Raw genomic sequence first — 13,449 nt, 5'->3', positions numbered from 1 at the left:
CCCATCTCTACTAAAAATAAAAAAAATTTAGCTGGATGTGGTGGCGGGTGCCTGTAATCCCAGCTACTTGGGATGCTGAGGCAGGAGAATCTCTTGAACCTGGGAGGCGGAGGTTGCAGTGAGCCGAGATCACGCCACTGCACTCTAGCCTGGGCAACAGAGTGAGACTCCGTCTCAAAAAAAAAAAAAAAAAAATCAGTGTTTTTGGCCAGGCACAGTGGCTCACACTTGTATTCCTAGCATTTTGTGAGGCTGAGATGGGCGGATTATTTGAGCTCAGGAGTTCAAGACCAGCCTGGGCAACATGGTGAAACTCCATCTCTATAAAAAATACAGAAAGTTAGCCGGGCATGGTGTCACACACCTGTAGTCCCAGCTACCTGGGGACTGAGGCAAGAAGATCGCTTGAGCCAGGAGGTTGAGGCTGCACTGAGATGAGATCATGCCACTGCACTCCAACCTGGGTGTCAGAGTGAGACTCTTGTCAAAGAAAAAAAAAAAAGTGGTCTTCCACTCTAATTAAAACCTTAAGTAAAATGTTATTACATTAAAGTTTTTGATACTAGTCTAATGTTCTTGCCTTTATGTTATACTATTTTGACTTTTACTATGAGTGTATGATGATTAATATGTTACTAATTTATATATTTCAGGAACTTATTTTTTCGTATCTCATATTTAACACAAATGGATGTAAAACTGGTGTTTGTTATGGAAGGGGAACCACCAAAGCTGAAAGCTGATGTCATAAGCAAGAGGAATCAGACTCGGTATGGGTCTTCTGGAAAATCGTGGTCTCAGAAAACAGGGAGATCACATTTTAAATCAGTCTTAAGAGAGGTGAGCATTCAGATTTGATTCAGTAATTCTGATTTGATTTAAAGGGTACATTTTACTCTTAATAGTTTGTCATCTTTTATACTTATTAATTTTATTGTGACTAGCCAGCCAGTGTGCATAGAGAAAAGAGCTTATTTTTTAGAGTGAAATTGACCTGAGTTTCATTCCTGGCACTGGCATGTAGAAACTCTGAGACATTGAGCAAAATTTGTAACCTGTCTCTACCTTGTATGCTATCTTGTGAAATGACAACAGTAATACTCAGCCCGGATGAGATAAAAATAAGAGAAAGTATATCCAAAGCAACTAGTACATAGTAGGAACTTGATATATTACCTTTTTTTTTTTTTTTTTTGAGACGGAGTCTCGCTGTGTCTCCCAGGCTGGAGTGCAGTGGCATGATCTCGGCTCACTGCAAGCTCCGCCTCCCGGGTTCACGCCATTCTCCCGCCTCAGCCTCCCAAGTAGCTGAGACTACAGGCGCCCGCCACCACGCCCGGCTAGTTTTTTTTGTATTTTTAGTAGAGATGGGGTTTCACCGTGTTAGCCAGGATAGTCTCGATCTCCTGACCTCGTGATCCACCCGCCTCGGCCTCCCAAAGTGCTGGGATTACAGGCTTGAGCCACCGCGCCCGGCCAGATATATTACCTTTTATAACACCTTCAGGACTTAAAGAATTCCCATAATACATGAGATCTCATTAATTCACACTTCACTTATTCAGAATTCATAATAGTTCATATACAGAATACATATTTGGCTTCCCTTAGGGCTTGTAATTTTAAAAACTAATTATTGTTACATTACAGTGTATTCTTTGTATGTTACTTTAATATTGCTATATTTTATATTTGTATAAAACTTAAGAAAGAAATCGCCTATAATGTATAATTAAAACAATAGGAAGGTTTGTTTTTTTTTGTCTGTGTGTTTTTTGTTGTTGTTGTTTTTTTTTTTTTTGAAAAGTAGTCTCGCTCTGTCGCCAGGCTGGCATGCAGTGGCGTGATCTCGGCTCACTGCAGGCTCCATCTCCCGGGTTCTCGCCCTTCTCCTGCCTCAGCCTCCCAAGTAGCTGGGACTACAGGCACCCACCACCACACCCAGCTAATTTTTTTGTGTGTTTTTTAGTAGAAACCATGTTAGCCAGGATGTTTCACCATGTTAGCCAGGATGGTCTCCATATCCTGACTTTGTAATCCACCCGCCTCAACCTCCCAAAGTGCTGGGATTACAGGCGTGTGCCACAGCGCCCAGCCTTTTGTGTCTGTTTTCAAGTGTGTGTAAAGAGTTGTAGTGGTACACATGATTTTTTAACCTGGCCTTTTCACTTAATGCTTCATGTTGTCATATCTCCCTTTTGTCACACTCTAATCGAAATCATAACTTGTAGTGGTTGTGCAACATGTATGAAGCTATGAATCATACACCCAATTGTATATGTTATTTACTTTTTTAGTTTTTCTCTACTATACATGAAAGTGTGATGAACATTTTTTGTGTATATAATGTTTTCTTGTGATTTGAAATTTTAGATAAAATTACCCAATGTTGGATTGATGGGTGAAAGTTTTGGAATGATTTTATTGCTCTTGCTGGTTAATTTCTGCTAATACAGATGTCAGAGAAGCAGTGTCAGTGCATTCACAAGAACATTGGATGTTAGGAGGCTTGTCTTTGTAATATTTTGTGTGCAACAACAAAGATATTTAATATGCATTTGTCTTTTAATAGTAACGTTAAACATTTCACCTATTTTTAGTCCCCCTTTGGGTAATGGCTATCATGTCCTTCACCCACTACCTCTTGAGGTTTTAATTTTTCTTTTGTGCAAGTTCTTTGTGTTTTAAGGATATAAGCTTTTATCATATTTGAATTTGTTTTTCTTTTTTGTTTTTTTTTTGTTTTGTTTTGTTTTGAGACGGAGTCTCGCTCTGTCGCCCAGGCTGGAGTGCAGTGGCCGGATCTCAGCTCACTGCAAGCTCCGCCTCCCGGGTTCACGCCATTCTCCTGCCTCAGCCTCCCGAGTAGCTGGGACTACAGGCGCCCACCACCTCGCCCGGCTATTTTTTTTTGTATTTTTTTAGTAGAGACGGGGTTTCACCGTGTTAGCCAGGATGGTCTCGATCTCCTGACCTCGTGATCCACCCGTTTCGGCCTCCCAAAGTGCTGGGATTACAGACTTGAGCCACCGCGCCCAGCCTTGAATTTGTTTTTCTTTTTAATTTTAGTTAAAAAAAATTATGCCATTTTTCTCCTCTTCTGAAATTTTATTTTCTATGCTTACGTTTAAAAATAGTTTTCAATTAGTGAATATTCCACCTTAATGACTATCAGCAGTTGAAGAAAATATCTGTGCTGAGTCAGTCAGTTCCTGGAAATATTCATGGTCCTCAATCTTAGAGTGTTAAAGAACCAGCATAAAACAAAAAAAGAGATGTCCGTGTCTTCTTAAGAAAATTGCTCCATTCCTGTTTCTTTATTGCTGCAGTAATTACGGTGTTCTTAGGCATTTTGTGTCAGTTCAGTATTGCCTATTCGTCATTTTTATATTTCTGTAGTCTTCAGTTACTAGGCCCTGCTTCCTCCTAATCCACTGCCATCTTTTAGGTATTAGCATGAAAAGCACAAATTAGTCCTCCTCCAGTACCACTTCCACCCCACATGGTAGAGACATAGAGTGGGAAAAATTGCAACAGCCTTATAGGAAACTCTGTGCTGGTTCTTTGAAAAAATTTGAAGTGGCAAATAGTATAAGGAGTTGAAATAACTGTATTATGAAAGGCTACTTTTTACCTAGGGGTAAGGTGGAAGCAACACTGTCACAAAACTGTCTCTCTAAATTCACGGGGCCAGCGTCCTGAAAAGCATATTTTTCAACATAGTACTTTGACTTTTTGAACCTTGTCCACCTTGGTGGATAGAGGTATTTATTATGTAATGTGGTGTGGAAGTCAAAGCAAGAGATAATATTTATTCTATCAGCCTCTAGAAACTACAAGTAAGTAGCCTTTTCTCTCCACCATACTCAGTAGTCCCTGATAGAGAATGATACATGACAAAAAGAAATGGTGTATGACAAGAAAGAATGAACTAGGCTATAAGGCTACTAGACTACTAGCTACCCAGCTGGGTTAAAATCATAAACCAAAGGAAACTCACAGCAAATTATTTGTACATCAGCATAATGATGTAATCATTCTGCACAAACATTTGATTTCCTAGGAGGACACTGACAGCTGACTCCTCCACAGTTTCCCACAATATGAGAGTTTCATTGTACAGGGAAGGCAAGATGAGAAAAAGATGCAAACATTAAAATTCAAGCCAAAACTGTATGATAGCATCTTCTTTGAAAGTATGCATATTGGGTTGACCATCATGTGAGAAAAATTATTAAAGTTTTGTAGATGTAAATTTTTTTTTTTTTTTTGAGACGGAAGTCTCGCTCTGTCACCCAGGCTGTAGTGCACTGGTGCGATCTCGGCACACTGCAACCTCCACCTCCTGGGTTCAAGTGATTCTCCTGCCTCAGCCTCCCAAGTAGCTGGAATTACAGGCATGCACCACCATGCCCAGCTAATTTTTTTATTTTTAGTACATGTTGGCCAGGATGGTCTCAATCTCTTGACCTCGTGATCTGCCCGCCTCGGCCTCCCAAAGTGCTGGGATTACAGGCGTGAGCCACCGCGCCCAGCTCTTTGTAGATGTAAATCTTAATGTGATTAATTATTATTTAAAGATATTTTCAGAATCTGACGATAATAGCAATGAAATGTGAATATGGATTACTTTGTAATTTACATTAAAATCTTAATTTTTTATTACAGAAAAATTTAAATCAACACAAAAGTAACCCATTACCAATCTTAAACCGTTATCTTGGCTCATCTTGTTTCATCTATTCCCCTACCCACACATCATTTTGAAGCAAATCCTAGACATAATATTGTATCATTCCCAGTATTTAATCTTTTCTAAAAGATGATTCCTAAAAAATAAAAAGAAACATAACCACAATGTAATTTTTATTAGCACACCTAAAAGTTTGGCAGTTCATTCCTTAAAGCCCTCAAATATTCAGTCATTATTCAAATTTCCAAGTGTTTCTTAAATATCGCAATTTTTAAAACACCAAAATAGCTACTATTAATATTTGTAATACAGAAGTACGTTTAATAGTAAACAAATGAGCAGTGAAGACATTCTCTAACATCTTGGTTTTGGTTTTCAGTGCCTCGATATGCTCGAATGCTTAGGAATCCCCTGGGTTCAGGCTGCCGGGGAAGCTGAAGCCATGTGTGCTTATCTCAATGCTGGTGGTCATGTCGATGGCTGCCTCACCAATGATGGCGATACTTTCCTTTATGGGGCCCAGACTGTTTACAGGAATTTCACTATGAATACAAAGGTGTTTATTTTCTTTCTGTTTTTCAGCATTTGTTTACGAACTTTTTTAAAGGGCTGATTAAATGAAATACTAGATATAAAATGCCTACTGTAATGCCTTGCACATAGCAATTGCTAAATAAAATGTTTACTATTATTAAAAATCATTGCCATGTAGTTCATTGTCTTCAAAATATAGATTTATCTCATAAGAACTTGACTTGTTTGTTTCACATGGTTTGATTCTAAATCAGTTTCAAAAATACATCATGAATTGCGTATGAAAATGTGTTGCTTTGATCCTGAATTTCCAGTTTAGTATTTCATCCTCAGAAATACCTCCAAATATGCAAAGAGAGAGATATAAAGATGTTCACTGTAGCATTGTTAATAATTACAAGAATTTGGCAAGCAACCCAAGTGTTCATTGATAGGGACATGGTTAAATACTTCACACTTACTGGTTCCAGTTGGAGAGATACCACCGGGAGACATTTTGGTTGTAACAGTTCAGGCTTGGGCAAAGGAGACTATAGATATGTGGTGGCTTGGTGCCAACCAAACTAGACCTTCTGCCAGACATTTCTGTTATCCCTCCCAAAATGCTAATATTAGCACCCCCATTGAGAAACACTGTTTCAGAGTCCATATGATGTAATACAGTACGGTCATTGTAAAGGCTATTATTGACATAAAAGATATCCAGACATATTAATGTTGGAAAATGTCTCAAAATAGTATTTTTATATAATCCTACTTTTACTTAATGTAATTAACAATAAATATTCATATATATGTGTCAAAGAAGATGGTTTTTTGGAATAATATGTACCAAGCTATTAATGATAGTTTAGGCAGTGCAATTACAGGGAATGTTTACTTTCTATAATATATATATGTTACAGTGTTTTGTAAGGTGGAAATCTGTATTTTTTAGACACCAGAAAGCAATAAAATGGAAAAATATTGGCTAACATAGTTATTTTTAAGCCATTTTTGAAACTACAACTTTATTTCCATATATTGAAATGTCAGATTCCATAAAGATTCTGCTGATCAGGATAGTTTTCTTATATAAATTTTTTGGAATAATTAAACTTTTTTTCTTTTTTGAGACGTAGTCTCACTGTATCACCCAGGCTGAAATGCAGTGCTGTGATCTCGGCTCACTGCAACCTCCTCCTCCCGGGTTCAAGTAATTCTTGTGCCTCAGCCTCCCGAGTAACTGGGACTGCAGGCACGTGCTACCACACCTGGCTAACTTTTTTGTATTTTTAGCAGAGATGGGGTTTCACCATGTTAGCCAGGCTGGTCTCAAACTCCTGACCTCAAGAGATCTGCCCGCCTTGGCCTCTCAAAGTGCTGGGATTACAGGCATGAACCACCGTGCCCACCCTGGAATAATTAAACATTTAAAGATAACACTGACAAATTATTTTTATAATGTTGTTTAATGTATAAATATGTACTTTTTAAGGATTAAACTAAATCTGTTCTTTCTTTAGGACCCACATGTTGACTGTTACACGATGTCAACTATCAAGAGTAAACTAGGTTTGGACAGAGATGCTCTGGTTGGATTAGCAATACTTCTTGGTTGTGATTATCTCCCAAAGGTAAGCTGAAATTGTCATATTTACTTGCTATTCATAAGTCTTTTTCGTACCTTATGTGCTGTATAAATGTGAATATAATATGGCTATATGATTAAAAATTGAATTTAAAATATAATTTCAGGCATAATAAGCTATTCAGTGACTAAAATAATCAGCATTTCAGATGGCACTAAAAAGCTGACTTGTGACACTTAATATTACAAGCAAGAATAGAATAATGTAGTACCACAGCTTGAATCTCAGTAAACTGTTACTCTAGATTAAGAGATTCACATTTATGTTTGACTATCTTTTTAAATAAATATAGGAGTTATTCTTTTCTTGTATTATGCCATTGTTAGTTTCTTTCCCCCTTTTTTCTATTTTTTAGTGTTCTGTATTCTTTGTGCACATGCTCAATGCTATTACTGTTGCTAAGTCATGTGATCATTGGGATAAGCCATTCATATTTCCATGCCTCTCAGCGTTGTGCTGGGTTTTGTTCATGGAAATATTTTATTTATATCTTAAGATGCACAATCTAGTGCTCTGTAACAAATAGGTATAACAGGTGAGTGATGAGTTAAGTATTATGAGAATAATCCCATTTTCTTAAATGTAGTGTTTAAAAATATAAAATGATTGGTATTGTAGATCTTACTATGTAGTTCCCTTATTATGTTCCTACTGATTATTTCTATAGCCTTACAAATCCCTCATTTTACCTCTATTCCCAAGAGAAGTATAAAGAAGAATGACATGTAATTTTTTTTCCATCTAAGCTCAGGAGAAAGGAAAATATAGTAGGATAATAAAATTATTAAGCCTAATTTATAATTTATATCATCAAAGAACTTTTTTTAAACTGTTAGGAAAAGAAAGCAGAAGGAAAGAAACTTTTAAATACCACAAACCATTATTTTGTTGTAATTCTCCTTCTAAAATAGAAGACTATTTCGTAAATAAAATTATATCATAATTAAAATCTATAAACAGCCCAATGTTTAATTTAAGAAAAAATTTGCTGACTTGAACTCACAGAAACCAACTTTAGCTACAGTGGTGTTCAAATTATGTGTTAGCCATAGCTATATTGACCTTTTGTGTTTTTTAAAACCAAAACTGCTATGTGTTTCCATTGTTCTACTTAAAGATTTTTAAGACTATGTACTAACTTGATTTGCCTTCAGAAACTTTAAAGATAAAGCTAATGCTAATACAAGAAGGGTGATATTCAAGATATCTAATAACGTGTATGCCAGACATAGGCAATAGAGATGGAAGAGACTTCTGGGTATCCCTGCTGTGCCATAGACGCTCTTCTTAGTAGCTGGATTCTGGGTATAGGTGGATTGGGAAGTGTTCAGGTTAGATGGGACATTCCTGTGCAGGCAGACACTCAGAATGCTTGGGCAGTAGCTATTTACTAACCAGTTAACATGAGTGTGTCAATCCTAGTGCATACTGGTTAAATAACAGCTCTGCTTATAAGGACATAGTCATACACTTATAGGAGCTGGAAGACTCAGTTTAAATCAGAAATTGTGATAGGAATATACATTAAGGCATATCATTTTTGCATATTGGAAATTCACCCTTTAAATTTTCTTAAGTTTTTAATTTCAAGAGTTAGAACGTTCCTTTGTTCTCTGTTTATGTCTGGGTTTTGGAATATTAAATGTTCATGTAATGAAATGAACTTGCTTTTTCCTGATTACAAACATAGAGTTAGGTTATAGGTTAAATTAAAATATTATCCAAATAATTAACATAGTAAATGAAAGCCCTCTAAAATTATGACCCTGCCTTCCCTAAAATAAACACCATCAGTGTTTATTTTTTATAACTCTGAATTTTAACTCTGAATTTTTTATTTACATAGATATCAGTGTAATTGTCATTTACTTTACAAATCCTGATCATACACACTATTGTGCAGTTTTTGTTTTATGCATAGCAATGTATCTTGCACATGTTTTCCTATCTTTATTTAAGAGTTACCTCATTCTTTCTTTCAGCTGCAGACTCTTCCATTCAATTAATGTACTTTTAACCATTCCTAGTGATTAACATTGGAATTATTTTTTTTCCACTTTCTGAAAGGGAGTCCCTGGAGTTGGAAAAGAGCAAGCATTAAAACTTATACAGATTTTGAAAGGGCAAAGTTTACTTCAGAGGTAACTAATAATTACTTTCTCTTGCAACATTGAACTTTTATTCTTGCTGAACTTAATAATGAATAGTACAAAAAACAATTGTTTCCCAAAAAAGGGTTTTGTATTTTTAAACTGACCTATATTTTGATTTAAGATCATTTATTTTTATTTATTTTGAAATTTTCCAAAGGAAGGATGAGAATACATGTTCTAAGCCGTACTGCATTTTTTTTTTTCTTTTTTGGAGACAAGGTCTCACTGTGTTGCCCAGGCTACAGTGCAGTGGCGCAATCACTGCTCACTCCAGTCTCAACCTGCTGGGGTCAAGTGATCCTCCCACTTCAGCCTCCTGAGTAACTGGGACAACAGATATGCACCACTGCGCCCAGCCACCAAACTGCGTTTAAAATATATATATTATTTACATTAAACATGTTAATATATTAATTTTTAAAATTTTTTTTGTAGAGATAGGGTCTCCCTATGTTGCCCAGGCTGATCTTGAACTCCTGGGCTCAAGTGATCCCCCGCCTTGGTTTCCCAAAGTGTTAGGATTACATGCGTGAGCCACGGTGCCTAGCCACTATACTGCATTTTAAAAAATCTTATTAGCTCACTAAACACATTTAATACAATATCAAGTGCATTTGGCCGGGCGCGGTGGCTCAAGCCTGTAATCCCAGCAGTTTGGGAGGCCGAGACGGGCGGATCACGAGGTCAGGAGATCGAGACCATCCTGGCGAACACGGTGAAACCCCGTCTCTACTAAAAAAATACAAAAAACTAGCCGGGCGAGGTGGCGGGCGCCTGTAATCCCAGCTACTCGGGAGGCTGAGGCAGGAGAATGGCGTGAACCCGGGAGGCGGAGCTTGCAGTGAGCTGAGATCCGGCCACTGCACTCCAGCCTGGGCGGCAGAGCGAGACAAAAAAAAAAAAAAATATCAAGTGCATTTATGTACGACCATGGGCATTTTGACACTAGCTATTTTAAACCCTTTTACCAACAGGTAAAGATAAACATGACATTAAAATAATTTTGTATTTAATACTTTGATATTGTATTTTTCTTTCTGTAAATTAAATGTCTGTGGCATGTTGTAAATATTTAATAATAAGCAACATTAATCGAAATCATACTTGACTGGCCTTTGCTTTATAGCTACATATTTAATAATAACATGAATTAATTTAGTCTCTACAGTTTGAGGATTCAGAACAAGATGCAGACTATATAGAAGTTAACAAGCTATGCTATTTACTGTCTCAAAAACACATGAATTATATTTACTGATGAAAGCAGTGCTTTATAAAAATTAATATTAATGATGATAGGTATAGAATCAATAAGAAAGGAAGTAGGACACTGGGAAACTTAAAATAGTCTTGGCCTCCAGCAGGTTCAAGATGGCAAGTGCCTGAAAAGAAATGTTAAGAGGTAAAAATGAAAAAGGAATGACCATGAAAAATACATCGAATCACTGTATTCTTTCCTATGATACTTCTCTTTTAGCTGTAAAACTGTTGATAAATCTTAAGACTTCAATAAATCCATTATTGACATCATTTATTACTGTGCCAAAGCAAGCAAGAAAATGTATACTTTGGCATGGGGGTGAGTTAAGGAATCATTTGGGAATTGTAAAAAATAATATAAAGAAGGAAAAGCAAGTGAATATAACAACTGGCTAACTCCAAACCATTCTTATTGAAACAGTTTCAGCAAATAAGTGCTGCTGACACTTGAAAATAATAAAATTACATTTATTTTATAATCATCTTTTATTCTGTTTTATATACTGACTTTTCCTGCCAGTTACTTTTAATTTTTGAAGTGCAATTCTTCATCTGGAAGCAATTAATGCTAATTTTTAACAGGCTTGTACTTGGTCTTTGTAGTAAATGTGTTAGAAATTCCAGAAGCTAAATAGTAACTCTTAAGTACCAGATACTGCACAATGACCTGAAGAGAGAATTTAGCTTTTTATAAAAACTTCAACTTGTGTGAGTAGAGGAACATAATTCAGAACACATATGTTTTATGATTAATACCTAACCATATCCTTTGTGGCTTTATATAACCTGGAACTTTAGCCAAAAACAAAATTAACTTTTAATTAGTGGAAATCTTTATAGTAATACACATTTTTCTTAAAATCTTTTATGAAGCAGGTAATGTTTTGCTCTATGAACAAGAGATTAAGAAATGATCATTTTAGATGATTTAGCTTTTTGATGCAGTTTTCACTCAGAAGATTAATGTTTTATTTAATTTTCTACATTACTCTTTACCCTTCTTTCTGAGATAGAGAAATGTTCATGATTCTGTTTTGTACTGTGGCACACAGAGATCAAAAGGAGACATTTACAAATCAGTCTACTCACATATTGCTGCCTAACTTAAGATTCTTAAAAAAAAAAAAAAAAGGCTGATTGGAGAGAGAGAGAGATATATATATATATATATATATATATATTTTTTTTTTTTTTTAAAGAGATACAGATATATAGATATACACACACACATATACTCTCTCTCCTGTCTTGCAGTTCTGCTGTCCTTGGGCCTTGGGGCCACATTTAAAACTTGTGACTGAGGGTTTTCCCATGCTAGGCCAGCAACTTTATCAACCACCCAAGGGAAAATAATTAGGTAGGTGAAAGGGAATAGATGAGCCTGATACTTGAGAACATATCGGTTTTGTGACCTCATTTTTTTTCCTTTTTTTAAAAACCACTTTCTATTAAAGGTTTAATCGGTGGAATGAAACATCTTGTAACTCTAGTCCACAACCGCTAGTCACTAAAAAGCTGGCTCATTGTTCTGTATGTTCCCATCCAGGTAAGGAGACATAGGGAATTGTTATTAGTATCTCATACCTATGTTTTAATTCTTGTTCACATAGTACTTTTTACATACCAATGCTAATAATACTTTGAAGGGTTTTACATTGTCTTCTCCACTAGATTGGGAATTCCTTGGAGTCAGTTTTGTTATATACACATAGTAGTCAGTAAATGTTTGTTGAAACCAATAATGTGATGTAGATGATAAATATAGGATAACTACAGTTTCAAACCATGATACCAAATTAATTAGATCTTAAAATTATGTTTTCAATATAGAAATCCATTTTAAGAAAAAAATATATACTAATAAGTCTTAGGGAAAATGGAACTGAAACCATTTGTTAATATATTGGTGATTTGTATTTATCCACTTAAAAGATTCTTCATTGTCCTATAATGCATTTTAATTGTGTATGAAGACAGTGACTTAAAACTAATTTCTAATGTTTACTATTGTTGAAAATAGCTTAGATCGTGTTCATTAGTCTTGGTTTAAAAAAAAAAAAAGGTACTGCAGAACACGTACTGGATCAGAAAGGCCTTTCATTCCCAAAAGAGAATAGGATGTCATGTTAACTCATCTTTTAAAAGAAATTCTGCTATATCTAATGTCTTAATATATTTTTATTAACATTATTATAGATAAAATCATGGAAGAAAATAAATGTTTTTATAAGTAAGATGCTATTGTATAGTTTTTTGATAACTTACAAATGACAATTTTAGGTCATATCCAGTATATATGCTCTTACATATTCTCAAGACAATGTTGAAAGTAATCACACTTTCCTTTTAAAGGGAATTAAATTTCCACACCCGTGCCACAGTCATCATTTGTTCATGTTCCAAGGATAGTTTAAAAATAACTGTAACTGAGAGCTAGACACTAGCAGAGGTAATTAACTGCTATATTCTTTTAATACACTCATTAAAGAAACTATTCTATTAGAGCTATTCTATTAAGTAAATAATCTTTTTTTGCCAATAATTACATTCTAGTTTTTATGCATGTAGCTTCTACTTAAACCAGAAAGTTTTCTGTTGTTGATTATTGTAAATGTGTAATTTCAAATGTCTAATTAACACTTTCAAATAGAAGAATAATTTTTTCTAAAGTGTCATGTGATAGTAATAGTTCAAGATCTACTTGAGCCCAAGAATTACTATGGTGTCTATTACTCTATTCATCCTAAATGTATTGAAACCTTTCTATATGCTAGGTAGTGTGCTAGGCAATATTAATTTTGGAAGATGTAGATACAGGCAAAAAGAATGTATGTGGAAAGTAATTATAAAAGGCAAAAGATATACTTGTTTTGGGTCTCCATAAAGGTTCACCTAAGGATCATGAACGTAATGGATGCAGATTATGTAAAAGTGATAAATATTGTGAGCCACATGACTATGAATACTGCTGCCCTTGTGATTGGCACCGCACAGAACATGATAGGCAACTCGGTGAAGTAGAGAACAATATGAAGAAGTAAGTTTGTTTAAAAACTCATGATTTTTCCTGGCATGACCTATACACATACCTTTGGTTGAATTATTTCCACATAATCTTTCCTCACTTGTCTAGACTAGTCATATGTTTAACAAAACTTTTTTTCATTTCTGTTCGAAA

At 35.4% G+C, this 13,449-nt stretch overlaps 1 protein-coding gene across 12 annotated transcripts in view; it reads left to right on the top strand.

Moving 5' to 3' along the window:
• The window catches only part of GEN1 (GEN1 Holliday junction 5' flap endonuclease), a 32,536-nt gene that overhangs the window by 6,877 nt on the left and 12,210 nt on the right, over positions 1–13,449 (top strand). For 9 of the 12 annotated variants that reach the window (XM_005576501.5, XM_015433970.4, XM_005576499.5 and 6 more), the window contains 6 exons: positions 654–840; positions 5,073–5,249; positions 6,733–6,843; positions 8,926–8,999; positions 11,726–11,817; positions 13,158–13,308. In XM_005576501.5, coding sequence (XP_005576558.3) covers positions 654–840; positions 5,073–5,249; positions 6,733–6,843; positions 8,926–8,999; positions 11,726–11,817; positions 13,158–13,308 — 792 coding nt within the window. Of the gene's footprint in view, positions 1–653; positions 841–5,072; positions 5,250–6,732; positions 6,844–8,925; positions 9,000–11,536; positions 11,629–11,725; positions 11,818–13,157; positions 13,309–13,449 lie in introns of those variants that run through there. The other 3 variants (XM_065527382.2, XM_074012292.1, XM_074012293.1) reach the window with 3 other exon arrangements.

The sequence above is a fragment of the Macaca fascicularis genome, chromosome 13 (assembly GCF_037993035.2).
Source record: "Macaca fascicularis isolate 582-1 chromosome 13, T2T-MFA8v1.1".
NCBI classification, from domain to species: Eukaryota; Metazoa; Chordata; class Mammalia; order Primates; family Cercopithecidae; genus Macaca; species Macaca fascicularis.
The sequence above is the reverse complement of the archived record's forward strand: the minus strand, read 5'-3'. Positions and strand labels throughout refer to the sequence as shown.